Below are 26838 nucleotides of genomic sequence, written 5' to 3' on the forward strand. Positions count from 1 at the left end.
CAGGAACCCGAAGCCTGCTGCCTCTGTCCCAGCGACAAGGCCTCCTCCCAGCTGCCCGGACCGCAGGCGGCCCGCCGCTGTACTGGGCGCGTCGCCCTCCCCGGCCAGCGATTGCCCCTCTGCTCTCCCCCTTGTCCGTCTCGGTCCCCGCGCTGTTCTGGTCAAGGTCCCGGATGTGCTTGCTCATCGTCGTAAGTCCTGCTGGAACCCACACTGCCAGGTTTGACGCGTTTTCTGAAGACAAGAGTTCATTTCTATGTAACATGAATTCTCTCTCATGCTTTTGTTTGACTGTTTTGTTTTGCTTGTTTGTTTGTCTCCTTTGAACTTGGCTGAGGCTCACGGGGTTCACGTCGCGAGAGTTGCCCGCACAGGGTGGTTGAGTGTGAGGTTCCAGCTCACTGCTGCGTGACTCCCCGGGGAGAGGCCTCTTGGAAACTCGTGCTGGTTCGTCTGGACTCTGACCCAGAAGCCTTTTGCCCTTGCTGATTGTGCGTCGTGCCCTCTCGCTGCCATAAATCTGAGTCATGGCTACGACGAGGTGCGGAGTCCGCGAGGCCGTCCCGGGAATCACTGCCACTGGAGGTGGTCTTGGGGAACGCTGAGGCACCTCTTTTAATTTTCCTGTTTAGTGGTTTTCTTTGTGGATTCTTAGAGCTATGTCCTGTTTTACCTACCTGTGGTTATTAGTGATAATTATCTTCACTTTTTGATTGGGATTACATTGACTCTATAGGTGCATACGGGGAGAGCTGACATTTTAATCTCTGAATGTGGTGTATATCTCCATTTATTTAAATTTTCTTTCGTTTCTCTCAGCAGTGTTTTGTAGTTTTCAGTGCATGGGTCTTGTACCTCATTTTTCTGTATTTCCTATTTTCTGATGCTAGTATAAATTGTATTTTTTATGTCAATTTCTGAGTATTCATTGCTAATGTAGAGAAATTCAATTGATTTTTGTGTGTTGATCTTGCAGTCTTGCTAAAGTCCATTATTAATTCTAGTGCTCACTGGATTTTCTACATTCAAGATCATGTCATCTGCAACAGTTTTACTTTTTCCGTTCCCATCTGGGTACCCTTATTGTACTGATGAGAACATCCAGTACAGAATAGAAGTGGTGAGAGCAGACATGCTTGTGGTGTTCCTGATCTTGGGAGAAAACATTTTTTTTCTTACCATTAAGTATGATGTTTCCTGTAGTTCTGTTCTCTTTTGTTGTGTTTGGGTGGATGCCCTTTATCAAGTTGAGAAACTTCTCTTCTATTCCTAGTTTGCTAAGAGGTTTTGTTTTTTGTTTGGTTTTTTGTTTGTTTGTTTTGAGAGAGAGCATGACCAAGTGGGGGGCAGGGAGGGGGAGAGAGAGAGGAAGAGGGAGAGAATCTTAAGCATGTTCCACACCCAGTGTGGAGCCCAACACGGGGCTGGATCCCACGACCCTGAGATCATGACCTGAGGCAAAATCAAGAGTTAAGACGCTTAGCTGACTAAGCCACCCAGGTTTTCCTGCCAAGAGTTTTTTTTTATAAGGAATGGAGGTTTAATTTTTGTCAGGTGCTTTATAGCATCTATTGGGATGATCACAGAGTTCTTCTTTTTTAGTTGGTATGGTGAATTACACTGATTAATTTCCAGTGTTAAAAACCAGCCTTGCATTCCTGGGCTGTAACCCCACCTGGCTATTAATCCTTTCTGTGTTCTTGGGAGGTATTAGTTGGAGTTTTCTTTTCTTGTAATGTTATTTTCTGATTTTTGTGTAAAGGTAATGCTGGAAAAAGGCAGAGGGAGAGAATATCCCGCTGAGTGCAGAGCCCGATGCGGGGCTCAGTCTCATGATCCATGAGCTCAGGACCTGAGCCGGAACCAAGAGTCAGACGCTTAACAGACTGAGCCACCCAGGCACCTCTACATTTGTATCTTCTTATCTATTTCTTTTTTGAGTGACCTTTGGTAGCTTGTGTCTTTCAAGGGATTTGTCCATTTCATCTAAGTTATTGAATTGATTGGCACGGTTATCATATTCCCTTATTATCCCTTTAATATCTGTAGAGTTTGTAGTGGTATCACCTCGCTCATTCTTGATATTGATAGTTTGTGTCCTTTATCTTTCCTGACCAGCAGGTCTAGAGAGTTACCAATTTGATGGATCTTCTCAATAACCAGCTTTTGGTTTTATTAATTTTCTGTTGTTTTTCTGTTTTCTGTTGCATTTATTTCCTCTCTTATTTTTATTATTTCCTTTTTTCTGCTTACTTTTGTTTTAATTTGCTCTTCTTTTTATAGTTTTTTAGGGTGGAAGCTGAGGTCATCGATTTGAGGCTTCTTCCCCTCTTCAAATGCAGATATTTAGTGCTGAGTTTCCAGCTAAGCTAAGCTAAAACAGCATCCCACACATTCTAATATGTTGTGTTTTCACTTCAGTTCAGTTACAGATATTTTATTATTTCTCTTTTTCATCTCTGCTTTGACCCTTGGATTATCTAAGTGTGTTATTTAGTTTCTGAATGTTGGGAGATTTTCCAGAAATCATTTCCTTATTGGCTTCCAATTTAATTCTATTGTGACCAGCAGACATACTTTGTATGACTTGAATCCTTTAAAATTTGTTGAGACTTGCTTTTGGCCCAACATACAGCCTTTCCTGTGGCCATCCCACGTGTGCTGGAAAGAACATGTGTTCTGCTGTTTTGGGTAGAGTGTTCTATCAGTGTCGATTAGGTCCCGTTGGCTGAAGTGTTGTTCAAGCTTTCTATGTCCTGTCTGATTTTGTGTCCACCTGTTCTGTTCTATCAGTTACTGAAAGAGGGTATTGAAATCACGGATTATAATTGTGGATTTGTCTATGTTTTAAACAGACTCTTAGGGGCGTCTCGGTGGCTCCTTTGGTTAAGCATCCAACTCTTGATGTTGGCGCAGGTCATGATCTCAGGGTTCTGAGATCGAGCCCCATGTCAGCCTCTGTGCTGGGTGTGGAGCCTGCTTGAGAATCTCTCTCCCTCTGCCCCTCCCCCACTCCACTCATGCAGGCCTGCATGCACTCTCTCCCTAAAAAGAAAATAATAAAAATAAATAAATAAACAGATTTTGAACTGATACGCCTGTCTTTTAGCCCCGTGCTGAGCCTCCTGCCCCCAGAGGTGCTTTTGGTGCCACTCGAGCCTTTGGGGGTTCTCTGGTGTAGTCCTGTTTTTCAGTTTCTCTGCTCCTTGTTTAGCGTTCAGCTTTCTGCTAAGTTCGTTACCACTCAGCATTCTGTTTTTCAACTTCCAACATGTCCTTGCTGTTATTTCCTTTCCTGTTGTCTATGCTCCTGGGGGTTGTTGATCTTTAAAAAAATATTGTTTTTTTACTGAGATTTTAGTGGGGTCTCTGAAGGTTGCTGAGGTTAACACTTGGGTTCAATGTGCCATCTTTTTTCAGTATTTTTTTAGGGCATTTTTATTTTCAAAAAATGTAATGATATTAAAAGACATTTTGGGAAAAGTGGGAATCCCAGCATCCTAACACAATCACTTACAAATTTATATATGTATGTATGTATGAGAGAGAGAGAGAGAGGGAGGGAAAGAGCATGGGGGAAGGATAGAGGGAGACAGAAAGGGAGAGAGAATCTCCAGCAGATTCCCTGCTGAGCACAGAGCCTGTCATGGGGCTCGATCTCTTGACCCACGAGATCATGACCTGAGCCAAAAGCAAGAGTCAGACGCTCGACCAACTGCACCACCCAGGCGCCCCACACTCACTCACAGTTTTCTATAGTCCTTCGTTTGGCATCTGTGCACTCGTACTTTTATTCAATATTTGAATTCGTTACAGTCACAGTGTAAATATAGTATTGTATGCCCTCTGCTTTTTTAAACTTGCAGAATAACCATTTCCCCCCTACTCCTGGTGTTTCTGATCACCATCTCTAATAGCTACGTAGCATTCTGTAGAGTTGACTCCACGTTCCTCAGTCAAGTGTTTGGTTTCACATGCTGATAGATGTAGTATTTTTCTAAGACTTTTAATATAGAGTCATTTTGGATGCAAAAACTTTTAGATTTCCAAGTTAAACTGTAAAGCTTTCAAGAGTTCCCAAGATGAAGGGCAAATAGACTCTTGGCACCTCTGTAAGCTCTTACCCGTCATAATCTCAGAGCCGGCACTGGTCAGGGACTTACTGCAGGTCAGAGACTGTGCTGCCCCTGGGCTTGTGTGTCCTTTCAGTTCTTGCAGCAGCGCTCTGAGCTGGTACCAGCATTAGCCCCGGGTTCAGCTGCAGAAGTAAGTAGAGTGTCTGACTTTCTACATCATCAAATAGGTAGTCAGTGGTCAAGCCAAGGCTTCAAACCACAGTCCATGCCATTAACCACTGTCCTTGTCTCTTTATGATCTTCCTGTAGCGTAGAACTAGTAGAGTTAGGAATATCTGGGGGCTTTTTCCTAAAACTGTCTTTCTGGAAGTATTACCCACAAAACGCAGTATACTTTTGGTAAGGAGAAAACTAATCTTGAGCGGTTTTCAGCGAAGACATCCCTGTGGTCATGGTGAGAACACAAGACAAGAGTGAAACAGGCTTCAGATGGTAGATCGTGGGCATCATGGCGCATCTACAGGCTCCTTGCGGCATTCGTTCCTTCGACACACGGGGCTCCACTGAAGAACTCAAATCTGGAGAGCAGACAGAACTTCCGCGAAGCGCAGCCTTGAGGCTTTGATCTTGCTCACTTCTCACGTGGCTCTTTGTCCCCTGCAGAGACTGATGAGCGTCAACTACCTGGGCAGCGTGTACCCCAGCCGAGCAGTGATCAGCACCATGAAGGAGCGCCGGGTGGGCAGGATTGTCTTTGTCTCCTCCCAGGCGGGACAGTTGGGATTATTCGGTTTTACAGCCTACTCTTCATCCAAGTTTGCCATCAGGGGATTGGCCGAAGCCTTGCAGATGGAGGTAAACGCTCTATTCAATTTTGTTTTTATATCTTCCAGCTCAGCAACGTATGGTCCCCTTTGGTTTGTAGCCACTTTACACACATTGTTGCACTGAATTAGACATTTGTAGACTTGACCTCAGTGAAAGAGAATCAGCTCAACCCTTGCATTTTGCAGTTAACATTTTTCATTGCATAAAGATTATGATAGAAGCAAAATGTTTGCTTACTTCATTTAATACACAAAGTACTACTAATATTTACACAGTATTTTTGGCCTAATACTGTGTGAGTATGCATCCTGTTAACCAGATATTTTATTCTCTAGAGGTGTTTCTGCAACAAAAAGATGTGTCCTTTATGACTGAATAATAAACTTAACATGTGTTTGAGGGAAGAGCTTAAATCAGCTACTGTCTAGCTGTCAGCTTTTAGGCAAATCATTTAACTTGGTCTGTTTCGTTTTCTGAAAAACAAGAGGGTTGGACTGAAAATATCATTTGGCCCTCCTGATACTTACATTTTAATATCTTAAATATTGATAAGAGTGAATGCTTTTTATTTTCCCAGTTAATAGATCATGTTGCAAAAGAGGATTAGCTTCAAACTAAGTGCTTGTCATGATGTGACAATCTTCACACAACCTCGATTGTGTGAAGCAGACTTCTGCATTGTTGTCAAATGGGGATGCTTAGACAGTACCACACTTATCTATCCCAAATCACACACTGAAAAGGCAAGGTAAAATTCTTTCTATTGTGATATAGACTGAAATATAATGCCACATCATGATCTTAAAAGCCCAGAAGAGAATTCATTGTAGGAGTGTGATTTGGGGATTCTGTTTACTGATCTAGATTAGGGGTTAGCAAATTTTTTTCTGTCAGGGGCAGCTTGGAAGTATTTTAGCCTTTGAGGGGTGAATGGTGTCTGTCACAACTCCTCCAGCCTACTGTGAGAGCAGGAAAGCAGCCACGCGTGACAGGTAAATGAATGGATATGGCTGTGTTCCAATAAAACTTTATTTATAAAAACAGGTGGAGGGCCAGATTTGTCCCACAGGCCATAGTTTCTGATTTATAAAAATCCCCAGAAGAGCCCTCGATGGTGTGTGACAGGGTGCCACACTGCCTAGCTCTTGGGCAAGCGTTTCAGTAGAGATGAGCTGTCCAGTCAGTGACAGAATGGGCCTGATGTGCCACTTAGGGACTGATGGACTGTGCCTTGGTCATCAAAAAGGAACCAGCCCCAATTAAATTTTCTTTTTATCAACTTGCTTAATACTCTTAATAATAGGTCATTATGATATGTTTAGCCAATGAGGCACATATGGCTGTGAAATTTCAAAACAGGAATACCAGTATTTCTTTTGCAGTGTTTACTTTGAAAGTCCCTTTGCTAATAACCACTTGATTTTTATAACAGTTTTGTGAGGTATGTGGCAGATGTTGTTATGCCACCTTATAGATAAGAACACGGAGTTTTCAGTAGTTTATTGACTTGCTCAAAGCCACGTCGTTATTTTGCAACAAAAATAGTAACAAAGTCCTTGCCTCCTGGCTCCCTCTGCCTGTGTTCGGCAGCAGCTGATGTGTCTGTAATTCAGGTCAGAAGTTGCCAGATTCATCTGGCTAGTTGTCTCAGCCCTTCACTTTGGTCTCAGACTCCTGCTAAGGGAAGGGCTATTTTGGAAATGAAAAATCTGCTTATTAGGGCTTTTTGTTCCTAAGTCTTGTCTTATAGAGCTACTTCAGGATTCACTAATTGAGGGCAAAGTGTGTAATCTGGGTGGCCTGGTTTCGCTTCAGGTAGAACAGAGATGTTACTGAAGAGGAGGGAGAAGGAAATGAGTCGCTCGCACAGAGCCCCCTGAGCCTCTTTGTGACAAGCGTGATTCAGTAGCTGCTCGGAGCTGGTCTGGACTTGAGGTCGGCTTGACTTCGGTCCATATTTAGACTCCGTGAAAAATGTCCCCGTGTAAACACAAAATAAAATTAACACGTACCACGAGGGAAATATATTCACTAATCAAAATCCAGTTTCGTTCATAGCAGACTTGCATCAAAACCATTGTTTNNNGCGTACAGTGCTGTGTTTGGAAACGTGGATAATTCCATTGGCTTTGCCAAGGTGGTTGTGTTTTCTGTGCATGAAACAGACCTTACAGAATTGCTCAGGCTCTTAAGTACTTTTTGATAATCCTTTTTGATTTAATTAACTCTTAAACCTTCCTGTCCACCCTACCCTTTGCCCGGAAAACTAAAGTAGGACCCTAGAAATGTTTTGTGTACAATGAATACATTTGAAAGAATGCTTTGTTGCATTTTTTGGTCTTTTTTTTTAACTCAGTGTTTTAGGTATTAATATATGACTTAAAGATTCTAGAAGTAATCTTTTTGCAAAGCAGACGTCTGACATGGATTATAGCCAAAGATGTAGTAGCAGAGACCAAGTAAAAGCAAAATAGCCTTTGTGCTTCTCTCATCCTAGTCATGCTCTCCTCCCTTGAGGGCTGTCTTTTCCCAGGGTGGTGAAAAGGAAGCTGAAGCTTACATTCTAGAGCTTCTCCTACACAGCTCTGCTCCTCTCTCCAGCACCCCTGCCTTCCCCTCCCCCCAACTTCATTCTGATGGAATTGGAGCTACACATTTTAGGTGGGGTTATTTTGATGATAAATCGGTTCTTGAGCAGAGGGTTGGCCTTCTGATTGACATGGAAACCAGGAAAGAAACCGGTAAAGGGAGGGTAGTGGGAAGAGCGGGAGGACAGAGAATGGTCCCTCAGCAGGGATGAGGCAAACACACGGTGGTAAGGTAAATGGGGTATTCGGCTAGTAAAGTCCCGGCCTATGAACTCTTTGAGAAAATGGTGATCTCTGGGAGTCAGCATTGTCTTAGCAGGAACACGCAAAGCCAAATTAACCACCTTTCCTTTTCCACTGGGGTTATGGGATTAGTTGATTAGAGGAAAGTATAGCTATAGTTTGGTGTATTTCAATTTTTACCAAATATTTGACCCAAGAGTTTCAGGAGACTGTAAGCTCCATGAGGGCAGAGACTCTCTCTGAGTTGCTGACAGCATATCTTCATTCACAGACCAATACCGGCACACAGTAGCCACTCAGTGTGTTGGTTGAAGAAGTCAAGTGATTCGGTGATTAGCCACTGGAAGTATCCGGCCCTAGGTGGAGAGAGTCATTTGGCTTCATGATTGCAGGGATGACACCAGCCCCCGGAAAGGGGTGGGACTGGTTTCTGCCAGCTCTGACTGTCTGTGCCCACCCCAGGAGAAAGCTGTTCTGAAAAGCTGTTTCAGCCATTCGGCAGCTCAGCTGTCACCTTCAATCTGAGAAACACTGCTTTGACGTACTGTCTCCTGTTAGCTCGGGCCACAGTCCTTAACATATTGCAGGAGGAAGGGCCACAGAAGCAGCAGAGAAACGACCATATCCAAGCAGAGTCGGCTTCAGGCTTCCTTTGGGCCAGTTACCGCTTCTCAGCTTTTTTGGTGGTGTTTTTGTCTGGTCTGTGCACCACAGAGGGCAAGGCCGTGGGAGACAGTTTTTAAAGTCACTATCTCCAAAACAAGTGGAAGAGAAATTGCTTGCTCATCAACCTCACCGCTTGGCCCGAATCCAGAGCTATTTATGAGCATAGCTGGGCCTTGAAGCTGCTTGCCCCTCGATGCTGAGTGAATGCGCTCTCTCACGCCCTAAGTGCGGTGGAGCTGAACCAGCAAAGACATCACCCTTTGCTGTTGTACTGTTCGGGGTGGCTGGCCAAGATCTTCTCCCTCCATGCTTCTCCCAACCCTTCCAGCTCCTCCCACAGGCTTAGAACTCTGCCTCATGGAGGGACCCAGGGGGAAAAAGGGCTGTGTGAAAATGAAAAGATGGGGCCCTGGGATGCTCCCAGAGCCTGTTGCCTAAGGAAGCAGTCTTATCAGTCTTCAGCCTCCTTGAGTTACATGGTGGCCTACCTACCACCAGCTGCCTGTCCACTTTCAACTCCCCTAGGTGTTGTCCTGGGGCTAAACAGTGAGCCAACAGTAAATAAAAGGGCAGCAGTTTCGATGGTATGAACTATTGCCCTTAGAGCCATGAAGAGTCAGGGCCAGATGAGAGTGTGGAACAGGGCCACTGAGCAGCAGGATCTTTGCGAAAGGTGTGTCCTGGCTGACTAGCAGGAAAATCTTCTGGAATCATCTTGTTGGGGGTGTGTTTATGAATAGAGAATTTCAGTGTGGAGGCCTGGTGGTGAGGTGAACAAGCCTAAGAGCCCGTGTCAACCTGGGAAGGAGTTTCTGCACCTAAGTAAGGATGAGGTTGTCTTTGGGGAGGTGTTCGGCTGGTCTGACCTGGGGCTCACCAGGGGGAGAATCCTGTTGGCTGGTTCTGTGGTGGAGGGCAGAGTGACTCCTGACTCCCTGATGGGCAGAGACTGGTTGCATGGGGAGTTCTTGATCAGGCAGACTTTTGAGGGGATCCATATAGTTCTAGGCCAGGGTCTGGGGTGGCACAAGAAGGGCCTAGAGAAAGGGTTTTGAATGATCTTCACTTATTTTATAGATGAAATCAGTAAGAGTTTCAGAGGCAGCCATTGCAGAAGCCAGATTTGCAGTCCAGTGGTGGAGGAGCGGACCTGTCCCATTGGCTCACACACAAGGCCCCAGTGGTGTCAGGGTGGGGGAGGGAGGACAAGCAGACTTCATTTCAGCTGCGCACCTTCCTCCTGGACCGCTCCCAGGGCCTCGCCTGGCCCGTGGGGTGGGCAAAACTTGGAAGGCGGTGAATCTCTGTACCTCGGGGCCAGCTGCCTTCGGAAGTAGAAGTTGTTGGGGTGGGCTTTTCGCCTTTCCTTCTAAATGATCTTTGTGGAGAGGAGTTTCCTGACCCCATCAGGACTGGTTCTCCACTTGCAGAATCACCCTGTTGGTCTTGCCAGCTTCTGAGAGAATCAGGGCAGTATTGATTGCGTGGGCCCGGCAGCCAGCTCAGGTGAATAAGGGAAGAAGCGGAATCGAACCTTGTTTACTGAAGGGGCACGTATTGTTTCCGAAATGCAGGTGAAGCCATATAACGTCTATGTCACAGTTGCCTACCCACCAGACACAGATACCCCTGGGTTTGCAGAAGAAAACAAAACCAAGGTAAGTATTCTCCTGTGTCTGTTCTGAGCCTTTAATGTTGTAAACCCCTTTTCCAATTTTCTGACTTTCCACCTTATAGCCTGGAGTCATTTTCATCAGTCAGAAAATTGAGTTCTTTTCTTTTTTTTTTTTTTTTAAAGATTTTATTTATTTATTTGACAGAGATAGAGACAGCTAGCGAGAGAGGGAACACAAGCAGGAGGAGTGGGAGAGGAAGAAGCAGGCTCATAGCAGAGGAGCCTGATGTGGGGCTCGATCCCATAACGCCGGGATCACGCCCTGAGCCGAAGGCAGACGCTTAACCGCTGTGCCACCCAGGCGCCCCTAGAAAATTGAGTTCTTTTCAATTGACATGCTAGGTAGAGGCCTCTGGACTTTCTGGAACTTTCATGTAGGGTCTTAGAGAATGCAGCCTATATTTTCCAAGACCATGATTTTTGCTAATAATCTTCGAAGGCTTACTTAATTAATAAGGTATTTTCTTTGTGATGTTGAGTATGGCCTGTGTTTTTAACTAACGAGATGATATTCTTTAACAATAATATTCTCTCCTCTGAACTTAAACATCTGGTTGCTTATCCTGACTTGGCATTTCAGAAATGGATCTTAGGAGTCCCTCATTCCCCTCTCATTAACTTTTCAGCTCCTGGCCTAGCGCCCAACGTCCACCCAGTGCTCTGGCCAGTAACTGAGAGGCCAGCCTTGGTTCTTCCCCCACACCACTCATCCGCTTGACTGCACATCCTGTTGGCTCTCCTCTTAGAACTTACCCTGAATTGGACCTTTTTTTTTTTTTAACTGCGAATATCAGTACCATCCTGGTAATGATAGCTGCTGATATTTTTGCCTGAACTGCTCTTAATAGTCTTCAAACTGGTCTGCCTGCTTCTGACCTCTTTACCCTCCTTCCCCGTCTATTCTTCACACAGTGGCCAGTAATCCTTTTAAAGCGAAAGTCAGGTCTTGTCACTCCCCCATTCAAACCCCTCTTGTGCAAAAAAACCCCAAAACAAAACCAAAAAGACCCTTTTTATGCAGCACAGTCTAATAGAATTCTCTAGAATGGAAATGTTCTATGTCTGCACTCTCCAATATGGTAGTCACATTGTGGCTGTTGAACACCTGAAATGTGGCTAGTGGGACTCCCCATCATAAAACTGAATTTTTAATGTAATTTTATTTAATTTTGGCTCATTTAAAGTTAGCATTAAAAAGTGCACATTGGTATGTGCTATGTATTAGTGAGTGTGACTCCTCTGGTTCCCATCATGCCTAGATAGAATCCAGAGGTCTTGAGGCTTATTGGGTCCTGCACTGGCTGGACCTTGGCCACCTGTCCACAGCGTTGTCTCCTCTTGTCGCCCTCAGCCATACCTGAGCCCCATCTGTTCCTTGAGCTTGACCAGCCTTTGGTCTTGCTTTGCCCTTGCTCTCCTCTCTGGATGTTCAAATGGCTTAATCCTTTGCTGCTGCTGCTGCTGCTGCTTTTTAAAATAGATTTTATTTATTTATTTGTCAGAGAGAGAGAGAGAGAGCACAAGTAGGGGGAGTGGCAGGCAGAGGGAGAAGCAGGCTCCCTGCTGAGCAAGGATCCCAGTGTGGGACTCGATCCTCGGACCCTGGGATCATGATCTGAGCTGAAGGCAGACACTTAACCGACTGAGCCACCCAGGCGTTCCCCATTTCTTCTTTCTACCTCTGTACAGACTTCACCCTGAGAGGCCTTCCCTGACCCTCTGTAGCTCATGTATCACTCCACTGGAATATTCACCATCCTTTCCTCTGGCTTTAGTTTTCTTTATGATGCTTATCACCACTGGACATTTACATTGTATACAATAACAGTCATGCTGAGCTGAACGCAAGCTTTGCACTTTGTTCAAAGGAGGCTTTTCTTTGCCTTGATGCATAGTGGGCACCCTGCGAGCAAATGAACCAAGTGGAGAAGAAAGGAATTGATCAGAACTTACTACCTTGAATGGGCATTGATTGGTTTTCTTCTCCTTTATAGTAATGCTTAGTAAGTGTGAGGCTCTGCAGCATAAAAATTGGCACTTTTGCTCCGTAGACTGTACATTTGCAAAAAGATGTTCACGATTTAGAAGTTTTTTCCCTGTTCGTTTCTCTTTGGCTCTGCCTCTTAAGATTACAACTATTTCAAAGAAGTAAATTTAAGCCAAATGCACTGTCTTAGAAGAAGCAGGGGTCTGCTAAGCAGGTTTGCAACATGGTGATTTCCCTGAAGAGATTTGATTTTGATGTTAAGTTGGGTCCCCCCCCCCCCAGTAGTACAGCATTGAGCCGACTTCTTTGGATAAATGAAATTCTGTGTTGCTGTGTAAGCCCTTTAGGGGGCGCCATAGTGCTTTTAAATCTAACGTGTGTCTGGTGGGGTTGTGCCCGCCTGGTGGTCTGAAAGAAGGAACGGGGCCCGGGGCCCCTTCAAGAGAGCCTTTCTCTTAATTCAGGTTCATCAAGAAATATTTGACTTTTATGAGGTGCTATGCTTTTCTAATTTAAGAAAATACATTCTGTGTTTTTATTTTAATATTCTCAAGCCTACGTGGTAAATGAAATTCACAGTTTCATGTGGTTTAAGGCTTTAATTTTAAAAACTTCTAATTGAAACTCCCTTTTAAAGAATTTCTGAGTTCACGTCACTATAAAGATTAAAAAAAAGAAGAAGAAAAAAAGCCCTTGCCCACAAGGAACTTAGGAGGTAAAGTGCAAATACGCATGTAGCTATAATATCTATTAAGGCAGAGACATGCAGAGATGAGAAGAGAAAGTGCTGCCAGGTAAGAATTCAGGAAAGGCTTTTTGAACTAGGTGGCCGTTGAGAGGGACCTTTAGCCACCTCGGATTTGGGGTTCTAATGCACCAGCCAGTCATGAGCACACAGCCGTGCCGGGGCCCCTCAGTGTTTTCTGTCCCATCCTCCTTCTTGTTGCCTCCTCCGCGGGTCTTTTAAGAAACAACCGTGTTGTTGAACAGGGGCTGGGCCAGGAATTTGGTCAGAATGGAGATGCTGGTCGTTCAGGCAGACTTGCTCAGTGCGCATGGTCTGGGCTGTGCATAAACACAGCCGGTCCGGTGTGTGGCCAGCAGTGAGGATTCCCCCAGACTTGTACCAGTGATGTGGTCTCATTCTAGCTTAGGTGGTCGTCACTGGAGCCGAGACCACACGTTGTCCCACAGAGAGCGGCATGGGCCTCCTTGTCCCACTCCAACCACCGGGCTGAATTTTATACAGTGACCAGGTAGAAACTGATATAGAATCTGGACAGACCCGATTCCTAAAAGTAGGAATCTGCTCAAAGGTAGAAAGCTGGAATTCTTTATAAAGTGGGGGAGAGAGGGTTGTAAGAATTATTTGTTCTTGAATTTAATGGGCAATAATGGCATTGATACGTCTGTTTTTTCCCACCTTTAGCCTTTGGAGACTCGTCTGATTTCAGAGACCGTATCTGTTTGCAAACCAGAGCAAGTGGCCAAACAAATTGTTAAAGACGCCATAGTAAGTACAATCCTTGTTTTCTTTCTTAATAGTTGTAGCACTAGCTTTCTGAAAAGAAGTACTATATTTGTCCCAGGGCTAATTTCAAAACATAAATTATTGTGTCTTTTTGGTCAGATTCATATCTTATGTTGGACTCTGTTCTTTTCCCCTGAGATACTTTTATTGATTCCATGTTAATTCGTAGGCTCCTGGAAACCAATTATGTATCTTAACCTTAGGAACAGATTGATGAATAAGGAGGCCTGGGAACTTTGTTTCTTTTAGAAGAACATGAGACTTCCCTGTGACGTGTAAATGATGTGTCCTAGACCCTGTCGATGGCCCACTGCCTTCTTGCCGCTTTCCCCCGTTACTTGCCGTCGTAGATGATTTTAGGTACTTTTAAATGCCAGACTCATTGATTAGGGATTTTTTTCTTTCACCTTCCTGCTTCCTGGTATCATTTTCCCAAATGTTCACTAATAAGGACGTACATCCAGGCCCACTGGGCCACCATCCTTCTGCCCAGCTCATGTGTGTCCAGGCTACTGAGTTTATTTGGAGTCAAAAGTGGTATCTTTGGAAACCACATGCCTACCATTTGGTAGAACAGCACACGTGCCGCAGACTTTTGACAACATCCTGTTAACCCACGTGCTGAACAACATGCACTAATGAGGGGTGTCGGCAGGCTTTAGGCCCACACCACACGTAGGAAATTTGAGGACCCTCGGAGTGAGGTGGCAGCGAGCTGAGCAGCCGTCCCGAGGGCCGCATGCGCTGTTAACGTGAGCCCGGACTGAGCAGAACACAAGAAACCCCCGACTGTGAAGATACACGCAGACATTGGAAGCGCTGTAACCTGACTGCTCAGAGGCCTGGAAAGATGGTCCTGGTGGATTAGGAGTGTGTTTCCTGCTCACCTCAAATCAGAGCAAACACACTCAGTGTTTTCAATGATCTGGAATAGCTCTTTGTATTTCGGTAGGATTCATTTAGTCTGGTGGTTTTCAAACCTCAGTACCTGACCAGTTTACATGCAAAACTGTTGACAGTCCCAGAGACTTCTTTACACATTTATATTTATCCATAGTTGCCATATTAGAAATTGAAATTGCATAATCTTTTTTTTTTTTTAAGATTTTATGTATTTATTTGAGAGAAAGAGAGAGAGGGGGAACACAATCAGGAGGAGGGTCAGAGGGAGAAGCAGGCTCCCCGCTGAGCAGGGAGCCCGAGGTGGGGCTTGATCCCAGGACCCTGAGATCATGACCTGAGCCGAAGGCAGACACTTAACTGACTGAGCCACCTAGGCTCCCTTAAACCGCATAATCTAAAAAATATTTATTTATTAATCCATTTAAAATAGCCACATAAACCCGTTGCCCTTTAATGGAATCTTTTACAATAATAATTTTCCAAAACAGAACTTTAGTGAGAAGAGTGCCTTTGTTTTACATTTCACCGATCTCTTTAATGTTGGTGTTAATAGAAGATAGCTGGATTCTCATTGCTGCTTCCATATTCGCTCTGCTGTAATGTTTTTTGGAGTGAAGGATGTAAAGAAAATCTGCCCTTAGATATGTAGTTAGGAAAGGGAGGGAGATTTAATGGACTTTTCAGATAATTGTGGGCATTCTTCTTTGATATTAAACCCAAACTGGATGAATAGTAGCTTCTTAAAGGTTAATTACAGCGTGGAATTGGAACCTACATTAATGAACTTTTTGTTCTGTTAACACTAAATTCCCTTGGTCTTTGCACTTTGCATGTTTTGTACCCATTCATGATTTTGTAACATTATGCATTAGTCATTTGGAAAATATGGGTTCACTGAGTTATCAGAAAAATTACATCCATTCATATCACTGCTGGTTTCATCATAAAAGTCTTTACATGTTGGGAAGCTGACAATCTCACAATGGCAGATAGGTTTTCACAAATCTTAATTTTTCCTTGAAAGTTCAGATTTTAACATTGACCATAAAAGCTGCCAATTCTCCTTGAAGTGACAGGCACATTTTATTCATTTTCCACAAAATGTCTTCCAAATACCCAAGTCTGAATAACCGTAGATTAAGTGTCATGACTTACACAGGTGGAGGAGGGCCTTTCTGCAGGGCAGCTGTCCCTTGGGCACAGAACACAGCAGAGGGCACTGGGTGTGTATTTTCCTTTTGTCTCCTAGAGTATGAAGAAGACTTGCCCGGTAAGGGTTGAGATTTAATAAAATGATTAATTTTACAGCTTTATCAAGGGCATTTTAAAGCAAAACTGACCTTTTAAAATCTTTGAAAGATTTTAAAAATTTCTGTTTACTTACTACTGCAAGCGTGTGTGGCCGTGGAGAGACATCACTACTATGACCTGTGCTAATGAGCTAGCAGTTTTGCCCATCAACGCAAATGTCAGTGCAAAGGCAGTTAAGGTCCTAGTATTATGATGATGATGATGATGATGATGATGATGATGATCATTTTGTCCTCCTGGATCCTCTGAAAGGGTCTCAGGACCCCCAGCATTCATGGACCCACATTTTGAGAACCACCTGTATAGCCATTCCAGTCCATCTGCCAAGGCCATATTTGTTGATGAGCTTTGGCGTAAGCTCTGTTACCCTCTTATGCAACCTAAAGTGGACACGCTTCATTGTTTCTTTTTTTTTAATTTAATTCAAAAAACAATTTTTTTTGGGGGGGGGAGAAAGAACACACGAGCAAGCGGGGGAGGGGCAGAGGGAGAGAGAGAACCTTAAGCAGGCTCCTCACCCAGTGTGTAGCCCCATGCGGGGTTCAATCTCATGACCATGAGATCCTGACCCGAGCTCAGATCAAAAGTTGGACACTTGACTGACTGAGCCACCCAGGCGCCCCACACACTTCATTGTTTCTGATGTGTTGATTCCTTTCCTGGTTACTACTGTTGCCTCTTTTCTCCTCCTTCTATTTTAGCAAGGAAATTTTAACAGTTCCATTGGCTCAGACGGGTACATGCTGTCGTCCCTGACCTGTGGAATGGCTCCTGTAACTTCTATTACTGAAGGGCTCCAACAGGTAAGCTATGCTTACACCACCAGACAGATGGACAGACGGACAGACAGAGGTGCCTCTCATTAAAACCCAATGAGAAAAGGCTAACAGAAGACTTGGTAACTTTATCTGGGGCTGTGAAGGGTTTTTACTGCAGTATCCATTGTTTCTCTTGCTATGGCAGGGATAAGAAACTAGGAGTTAAAGACAGCACCTGAGGGATTCAGAGAGGGGAGAAGTCTTCTGTGCTCTGGACACTGTGGATATAGAGGGGAACGCTGTCTCTGCTCTTGGGGTGTTCCCTCAGGTTCTCACATGTTTGTGGTAGACTGATGTAGGGTACCAGGCATCAGACCAGAACCCCTCTTCTGGGTGAGTCTGGTCACAGGCAACTATGCTTAGGGAGGTACAAGTCAAGGATTCAGTGCAGACCCTGTTCTTATGCAAGCACATGGTTCATCCAGGCCACACAGAAGCTAACCACTTGTTGATGTGCTGGGTGCTGTGTTTGCTACTGGAGAATCAGAGGGGAAGCAACTCACCAGCCTCAGGGGCTCACAGTCTAGTGGGAGAGATGGGCAGAGAGGTGATACTAACGTAATGTAATGGAACAAGCATTATAATAGAGGGCTGGCTCTGCACAGACCCGATGATGGGTGGTGGAGTGTAAATGGAGGGCTGGGAGGCAGCCTGAAAAGGGGCCGTCTACACTGATGGGTAATTTATAACCAAGTACTAACCTTTGTGCAGTAGACCGTGTCCAGACTAAAAACCCGAATGACTTGGGTGCGGGCTTTCTTCACTCTTCTCTTCCATGACTTTGTTGACGTTTTCTTAGAGGTAGATGCTGTATTCCATGTGAGCTCTCTGAGGACAGCCCCCCCTCACAGCCCACGCTGGCACATAGTAGGAACCTCAGGTGCCCGAGTAGAGCAAATGCATTAAGTCCACACATTCTGTGTGGCCGTTTTGTCCTCTCTCCCACTTCCACAGGAGGGATGCCAGACATAAAACTTCAACCCACAGCTTTTCCTCTACTCCAGTTCTGTATAAATTTCTCTGAGGTGTTTTCCCTGGGTTGTGACCTCACTCTCCAGTTCCCCATGCCTGCAATAAAGCTGTTTCCCGGCATCCCATCCCCACATCCCCATCACCAAGTCTGTATTGTCTCCATGATCAGAATCCATGTTCTTGTTCACTCAAGAACCTGACGAGGAAGCAGGGGTCATCCTGGACCCCCTCCTGCCCCTTATGTGAGGGGTCAGGTCCATCTCTCTTCCCTCCAGTCCTGGCTCCCCTCCTTTCCCAGCCCCGCTGCTGCTCCCCTAGTTCAGGCCTGGGACACTGCAGTCAGCAGCCCACCTGGGTCTCATGCCCTGTGAGTCAGAGGTGGTCACCTGGGGGCCCGTGGACCTATGAAACGTTTTGTGTGATTCATCTGGTATATGAGTGTGCGTGTTGAAATAAAATGGTTTTAAAATTAGGTTTTCCATAGAAAACCCAGATTTTGAACTTTTCGTGAAAAATCAGAAGGCCCAGCAGCACAGGGTCTGCATTCTCACCTAGCAGTAATCAGCTGGGGCAGGTGGTAGCCGCTCCTGTTAACACGGGACACGGCCCCCCATCCCAGTGGTCTTACAGCACCCTGCCGCAGGCCTGGGTGCATCAGAGTGCCATCACATTTCCATGCGGGTTTTTCCGAACTACAAATCCACCTTGCATGGCAAACCCTCAGTGGCTTCCCAGTACCACTGAGGTAAAGCTTCCACTTCATCACATGGCATAACCCTACGACCTTCGACCTCGCTCACTTTCCTGCCCCTCCTCCTCTTCCCATGACTTTGTCTCTGTCCCTGCATCCCCAGCCTTCCTCTGTCTGACCAACTTCCAGTCTTCCTTCAGGTCTCACCTTAACTGTTGTTTTTTTCAGAAAACTCCAAGGCTGTTAAATTCTTTAGACTTAACTATTTTAACATTTTGGTATGCTGTATTCTAATTGCTTTTTCTTGATTGTTTTTTCTTAAATAATAGACTTTATTTTTTAGGCAGTTTTGCGTTGATAGAAAATTTGAGTTGAAATTACGGACTTCCTATGCACCCTCTCTTCCTGTCCCCACCTAGCATCTTGCATTAGCATGGTACGCTGGCACCGTTGATGAGCCGGTATCCGGACGCCATTATTAACTAAAGTCCAGGGTTTACATTAGGGTTCACTCTTGGTGTCACACATCCTTCCCCGGGTTTTGACATGTATGTTGCTGGCATGTTTGTCTGCTGCCACGTGTCCACCATTGCACTGTCACACAGAGTCCTTCCCCAGCCCGAACATTCACCCATGCTCCTCCTGCTTGACCCTCCCTCCTCCTCCAGAACCCCTGGCCACCACTGATCTTTTCACTGTCCCCATCGTTTTGCCTTATTCCACCTTCCCTTTGGTTCTTTTGTTTTTCAAAGTTATCCTTGCGTACCCTTCAGAGAACCCATGTTTTCAAGGCTCTGTGGGAACAACAGCGGCCCCAATACTACATGCCGCCCCCCTTCGCCCTTCTCAGATGCAGCCACGCTATTCTGTGGCTGGGCCTCCATGTCTCCATCTAGAGTGCATCCAGAGTGTAGACTTACGTGGCCACCTCACGTCTCCATCTAGAGTGCATCCAGAGTGTAGACTTATGTGGCCACCTCCATGGATTTCTCAGCTTGGGGTCAGCCATGGGGTTCCACCAAGAAAGAGGAGGATTTAGATCTTCTTCACACCCTCCCCCTTCTGCTTACAGCCACCACCCCTCCGTTCCCACCCTCCCTTTTTACATATATTGTGATTTTGGTTAGATCTGCATTTGAGATCATCATTAGTATGGGTATGTAAATGCTCTTCACAGCTGAACTCTGTATTACACATAATTACTTTTCCTTTCTTGGACAAGCTTTTGTTTTCCCTGAAACTGTTATTGGCTTTTTTCTGTGTATTATTAATAATGACAGTCTTCATTCTCTCTCAGAAATATCAGACACTCTATCAGTTTCCCCTTCTGGAAGGAATCCTTCCTGGAGCCTTCCGAGTCACCCGTCAGGACTGACTGTCCCATGTCTGGGGTCCCCTCTGCCTCTCATCTGCTTTAGGTCGCCTGCCTCCTGTGTCACATGATGTTGCCTTTCTTCAGTGACCCCTTACTGTGGCTCCTTTTAGTCTTCTAGTGCTTTTCTGAAAAAGGGGCCATGGGAGGCAACATTTGAGTACTCGCGTATTTGAAAATGCTTCTCTTTGTAGTTCTGTGCCTTGAAAAAAATTCCACTCAGAGGTGTTGCACGGAGAGCATGTTGGCAGGAAGCAGGACGGTTAATGGACCTCCACTGTCTGAACCTGACGCAGTAATTGTCTTCCTCCAGTTGGTTGTCTTTCGGATTACCGAAGCAGCTCGTGGCGGGCAGGCACTGTGTCTTTCTTGCCATGGCGGTGGCACCTAGCATAGGGTCTGACTTTTCGGATCAGAGCGTAAGTCTTAAACCAAAAAGCCTTGATGGTAGTTTGGATATTTGGGATGCTGGAGTGGATCTTCTCTAGCTATCAGAACCCGAGGACAACTAAGAATACCTGTGTTGTTCTTTGTCTGATTTGAATTTATTAAGTGGGCAAACATTATGCTGTTACTGCTCTGACAAGCACATGCTATTTGGGGGTACAGAGCGGACAGCTTCTGTCCTCCGTGTTCTCCTGATGCTTACAGAGTTTTGTTTTTTTTATTTTACTTTTAAGATTTTATTTATTTGAGAGAGAAAGAAGAGAGAGAGAGAGCACGAGCAGGGAGGAGGGGCAGCGGGAGAGGGAGAAGCAGATTCCCTGCTGAGCTGGGAGCCCGACTCGGGAGACTTGGGACTTGATCCCAGGACCCCAGGATCATGACCTGAGCCGCGGGCAGACACGTAACTGGCTGAGCCACCCAGGGCCCCGCTTAGGGACTTTCCATCATCCTTGGAGCAGGTTAGAAGATGTGTCTTAGAAATTCTTTATTAGAGAGTATTTTCAAACGCCTTGAAGTGAGCTATGGTGTTGTGCTGTCGGACGAGCTCAGGGGTCTCTCTGTGTCTCACAGGTGGTCACCATGGGCCTCTTCCGCACCATCGCGCTGTTTTACCTCGGAAGTTTCGACAGCATAGTGCGTCGCTGCATGATGCAGAGAGCAAAATCGGAAATTGCAGACAAAACTGCCTAATCCTTACCCCTCGGGAAAAGACTGTTTCTAAATTATCTGAACAGCTTGCTGCTAAAAGGGACCCAGTTTTGGCCTACAGACACGTATGTATTGCTTTGACTATGTGAGATTGGACCAGTGCCCTTCCGAAACCTGGCTGCGGGCGAGGGGATAGATGGTCAGCTCCAGGCGAGGTTATTAATACTATGCAAATATGCAACAGGAGACCATTGGTTCTCTGAGCAGAGAGGTGATGACCCTATGGGAACGAATAGTTTGTGAGCAGGGTAAAGAACATCATTCCAGAATGATCATTTACATTTTTCTATTTATTCTTTTTTTTTTCCTTCTCAGTTGAGATTAAGTCCAGAAATGTACCTTATGATATATAAGACGCAGCCTTGGGGACTTTTTTAAACCTTCCACAAAAGGCAGCTTATGGGTTTCTGGGGCCTTTTTTTTTTCTTCTTCTTCTTTTTAACATGGTGTATTTTATTCAAGATGAGATTTACACATTGCTGGAGAGTCTGAATGCATGATAATGTCCCTGACTCACTGTGCTTCTGGTGAACGCTCGTGGCTTCTCTCTCTCTTTGATCCCATAAAAATACAGGGGGACGAGAGAGAGCAGCGCAGGGGAAGGGCAGGGGAGAGAGATTTTCCAGTAGGAAAATAATGCTTTCTTGTCTTCTTTAGACTCGAATGCGTAGAACACTTTTTGTTTTTCATTCACGGGGAAAGGCAGCCACCTAAAATGTTTTCTGAAGAGAAATAAAATCTTAGACGCTTAAAAGTTTACAATTTCTTCAACAGCCATGATGACACGGAGCTCACCCATCCCATTAGAGTGTCTTGTCATTCTTCCCATCTCTCCCTCCTATTTTGCTGATACTGCTATAATATTTTTATAAAAAACAAAAAAGACCAGTTAAAATTTTTTGACTTGACTTTTTCAATTAATTCATGAATTAATTAAAACAGGTGAAAAAAATTAAAAAGTGTGACATTCTTCTCGTAGCATATATGTAGCTTTTAAGAAAGGCTGATGATCGTATATTTACATTTTCCTCTTTAAGAAAAAGATAGGACAAGGCCGATTTTGAAGATACTCATTTTTGAAAGAAAATGATCACCCCTTCTTTCTGTGACTCCCACCTAACCAGAGAACCTTCTCTCCATGCCAAATGTTAAGGAAGCCCAGTCATCACTCGCACAACATACATAAGCCCTGGAATCCTCTCGGCCCCGTGAATGTTGTTTCCACGTCACAGGCTCTGTCGCTCAGTTAGTGGATTTCCACACGTGCCTCTGATGAGTTCTGGCCAGTGTTCCTTGCTTTATCCCGTCACTCTGCGTGCTCCCCTACTTAGGGACAGTGCCCTTCATCGAAATGCTGTGCCCCCTCCTTCTTGCACACACAGTATGCGTATACTATGCATACAAAAGATGAGACCTAAAAATGATAGCAAACCTTTGTTTGCTCTTGAGTTTTTGAACCTCTTGACTTTAAAATGACTTAATTTTTTTTAAAGTAAGATATTTAATGGCTTTAATCCTTGGCATCCTTTTAATGAGGATCTGAGAATGGCATATTTTAACACTGACAAAGACAGAAGAAATTATTTAATATATAAGTTGCTTGGAATGACTTCATCGCAGTTTATGGGGTGGGTTGATGCCATAACAGTTTCATGAATCTCTCCGTCTTCTATAGCCATCGTTTGCAAACTACATTAGGTCATATCTCACAGCCTCTTAAGATAGAGTAATGGCTCTATTTCCCTAATTCGCAGAAAACAGTTACACATTAATATCGGGATGTTTCTCACTTTTTTTTTCCCTCATGAATGTTCCTTGAATGTTGGCACCTCCAACTGCTGGTCTAGATGAAAGTCTAGCCCAAGATGGTGTCTCGTTTAGTACAATTCACTATTTAACCACAGTTATTTCAATAGACATTTTTCAAGGTTTCATCATAGACGGTACTGTCACCTCCAGGTAATCTGCTACCCGAACAAATTTAAGAGCCCCCGTTCTGTGGTGGGAGATACTTTCCCCAACCCAGTTGCAGTTCCGGCACGAGAGCAGATTTTGTGGAGATCATATCATCAGGGAATGGGCTTCTTTGTCAGACATGTTAAAGGGCCAAAGCTCCGTATTCAAAAAGCTTTGAAAACTAAGTCTTTTTTTCCCCCCTCTTTTCCTAAATTTGGTGCCATTATTCATTTGATAGCAAACCTGACTTGAACTAATGTATTATAGTTTTGATTTATCCATTTCATCAACTCTTCATTAATTTTTCCCAAAGAAACACCAATGGGTTTAGTTATAGGTATTGCCCCAGATTCTATGGAGATGTTTTGTAATATCCAGCATATGCCCTGTATCACCTTTTTCCAACTCTAAAAAATTAAGAGTTCTGAAATGCATCTGGCCCAAATGGTTTGGATAAAGGATTATAGGCATTCAGCAGCATCACACAAAGATCCGACTTCATGCAAAACATGAAAATATTACAAAGGCAAATTCTATTTTTTATCTTTTTGGCTCAGTTTTTGTACATTTTTTACACTGACTTGTCTTTTTTTTTCCCTCAGGGGGGGAAAAAAAAAACCCTGAGTCAGATTGTTCAGGAAACTGTTGGCTTTTTTTTTTTTTTCTAAAGGGGTCATTGATTCAACACTGTATTGTACCCAGAAGTGGGTATGTCTTACCTATGGCAGAAGGAGTTTAATTACAATTCTGTTGAAATATTGGCTTTCTGTTTGTAACCAACAACAGTTTATTGCGTGAGTATCAGTTCCTAAGTGCTTACCTCTGCTGGGTTTGGTTTTACTGTTTATTATAGCGTATTTTTGAGTATATTTATTTAAAAAGTGCTGAATGTCGTTCATCCATAGAAATTCCAAAATATATTCAAGGAGCCTTCATAATTGAAAAAGGTATAAGAACCAATCCCCATTTCTTTTTACGAAAACCAAGTCAAGGGAATTGTGCTTTTCTGTTATTTTTTAAAATTTAATTTTCAAAGCTGAAAAGAGAAAAAATGAACAATGCTGTTGATAATGGCTTCTTTGCATTAATACTTACATATGTTCAGTTATAAATCTTTTGGTTAAACCATATATCATTGATTCTTGGAAGTGAACACTGGGAGAGCGTTTCTAATATTTAGATGACAAAAGTGTTTTGGAAATTGTTGCTTCAATTCAAAGAATTGTATGTCTTTGTCTTTCTAGAAGAAGGCAATACCATGATAATTTTTTTTTTACTGAGTTATATCGTCAGCAGATTTAATTTTGTTACCTCATGTTCTAATTTAAACACATCTTACTCACATGAGGACACTTTTAAATATTCATAGTTTTTGACATACGATGCTTTGAATCTTTCTCATGTCCTTAGTTCTTAGTAACTCAGCTTTTAAAAAGTACGTACTAACCATAACCTTCCATATTCTGGACTAAATCTTGTTTAGTTCAGTGCAGTGACGGCAGATTTGATATTTTGAAGAGGAGATAATAGCTATTATATTTTACACTTGCTTGATGGGACAACTCTAAAGACATTTTTAAACTGTAAGAATGCACATGGCTATTTTGATATATATTAGAACTTGTGTTTGCTACTTTAGAAGCTTTTGTGGCAAATTGTAACCTAATTTTCATATCTTGTATTTCTGAGTCACAACAGAAAATAAATGGGGAACAAGCTTTACAGATTTGAAAATGTATTTTTTTTAGAAATTTGCATTTCTTAAGAGTCATTTAAACTAAACACAAATCTCTCTCATAACCTTACCCTGACCACGCGTCCTAACCATTGACAAGGCTTGATTGTGATCATTCTTGAGGAACTCGTGTTTCCAGGGTAAGCACTTGGCATTCTGAGCTCCTGTTTCAAATATGTTCTGTGTTTATGTGATTCAGGTATGGGATACATGAGTAAAAGGCTAAGAAAAGTGGAATTTAGTAAAATTTCTTAATGTAATTACAGTTCATATGAAAACAAATAGATTCCGCACACTTTAAACCTCCATATACTAACAATGAAATATTTCTTAGGTTCTGAAGGACACAGAAGACTGATATATAAAATAACACACCTTAATATTCCTCAGTCTTTAAATGGGAAAATTTGTTTTCCATCGTGAAGAGATTCCTTGGACATCTTGGTTTGCAAGCTTAAGCTTTCTCTAAATTTGAGCAGTGTATATACTATGAACAGCATATGGTAGCCCTTCTGTAATTTTTAAATTTGGATGTTCAAAAGGAAACAAAATTCTTGCGTTCCACTCCTGATTTCATACCCTCGATTTTCCTTCATTCAGCATTCATTTATTGAGCTCGGCATCCTGGCCCCTGGGGTTACTACTCTGCGTAAACAGTTTGTCCCTCCCCGGTGGTGATTACATTTCTTCTTTCTTCCCTCCCCTCTCCTTCATCTCTCTCAAGGCTCTTACAAGTCTTCCTGGACTTCCTTTCTTCAGCTTGGGGCCTCTGAATTTTATGCCACAAATGTTTGAATGTCAGACACTATTCTAGCCCGGGAATGCACAAAGAAAAATACAGCCCCTGTCCTTAAATAGTTGATAATCTAAAGAGAAAAATATATGCTAGAAATTATACTGTGAATCTGACAATAGCTATGATGAAGATATCATAATTAACATTGAAAACCTCACCCATGCTGGAGACTGTTGTGAGCGTATCACATTTAATCATCTCAGTCATACACTAACCCTCAAGTAGTACTCTTTATGTCCCCCTTGCCCAGAGGGGCACAGGCACAGAGAGGTTAAGTAACTAGTCCACGGTAGCAGCTACTAAATGATGGAGCCCACATTCAAACCCCCGTTTTCTGCCTTTTGCACTCCTATCACCTGTATTAACCCTGGTCTTCCAGTGGCACAAGTGGGCTCCTAGGACTGCCCAGGGAAGTCAGGCATGGGTCTCACAGGGGCAAGTTGTGGCGGGGGGAGTTCTGGAGCTGAAACTTGAGGAATGAGTATGAATTCGCTCTGAAAAGGTTGGGTGCATTTCAGGGAGACGAGCAGATGTGCAAAGGCAAAAGACATGAGAGATCTTGGTGCATTCCAGAAAGCACAGAGTTAATATGGCTGCAAGAAGGGAATGCGTGAGGAAAGGGTGTCACCATGTGGTAGATTTGCACCAGATAGTGCCATACAGAGGAGCTGCGACTTTAGCCTCCGAAGAACTTGGAGCAGAAATATAAAATGGCCAGATTTGAGCTTTAAAAAGATCACGGGCCCCTTGAAATTCTGGGGTTGCTGAGCCCCGAGCCTTGGCATAAACCATTCTCATTAGTTTGAAAGATCCCATATTAGACACATATTTTTATGGGTTCAGTTGTGTGCCCTCGAAAGATGTCATTGACGTCTTAACCCCCAGTACCTGTGAATGTGACCTTACTTGGAAGTAGGGTCTTTACAGATATAACTGAGTTAAGATGAGGTTATTCGGTTCCTAATCCAGTATGGCTGGCAACCTTACAAGAATAGAACATGGAGAGACACGGAGAAGGCCACGTGACAGCAGAGGCAGATCAGAGTGACGCAGGTGCCTGCCTAGGCACCCCAAGGATTGCCAGTCACCACCAGAAGCTAGGAAGAGGTGAGGAAAGATCTTTCCCTAAAGCCTTCAGAGGGAGCCTGGCCCACCTGTCACCTCGATTTTGGACTTCACGCCTTCTGAACTGTGGGGGAATACATGTCTGTTCCAAGCCATTTAGCCTGTGGTACTTTGTTATGGCAGCCCTAGGAAACAAAAGCATTAACCTTGTTTCTCTAAACATGTTCATCAGTAATATCCGGGAGACACTGTGCTCTGTGCTAAATCACGCAAGAGAACAAAAGTCATTGCACAGAAGAATGTAAATTCTTTGCTTATTTCACGTCCATACTATGGTGTTTCACATTGTTTGGGCCTAACTGCAGTTTTGATCCAACGAGAGCAGTGGCCATTTGAAAAATTTAATTCCCTGCTCTTATTTTATTTCACTTTAAATGCCAAGTCATGGATTTGAAAGGAAAAAATTGCCA

General features: G+C 43.9%; 1 protein-coding gene across 1 annotated transcript in view; it reads left to right on the plus strand.

The window, feature by feature from the left end:
* Positions 1-24494, plus strand: part of KDSR (3-ketodihydrosphingosine reductase) — a 37813-nt gene extending 13319 nt beyond the window's left edge. The window contains exons 6-10 of the mRNA XM_040632449.1: positions 4740-4931; positions 9976-10059; positions 13493-13576; positions 16510-16611; positions 20679-24494. Of these exons, the coding sequence (XP_040488383.1) occupies positions 4740-4931; positions 9976-10059; positions 13493-13576; positions 16510-16611; positions 20679-20798 (582 nt within the window). The 3' untranslated portion in view covers positions 20799-24494. The remainder of the gene's footprint in view (positions 1-4739; positions 4932-9975; positions 10060-13492; positions 13577-16509; positions 16612-20678) is intronic.
* Positions 24495-26838: the final 2344 nt, after the last annotated feature.

This window comes from Ursus maritimus, unplaced genomic scaffold, assembly GCF_017311325.1.
Source record: "Ursus maritimus isolate PB19 unplaced genomic scaffold, ASM1731132v1 scaffold_18, whole genome shotgun sequence".
In the NCBI taxonomy this organism is placed as follows: domain Eukaryota; kingdom Metazoa; phylum Chordata; class Mammalia; order Carnivora; family Ursidae; genus Ursus; species Ursus maritimus.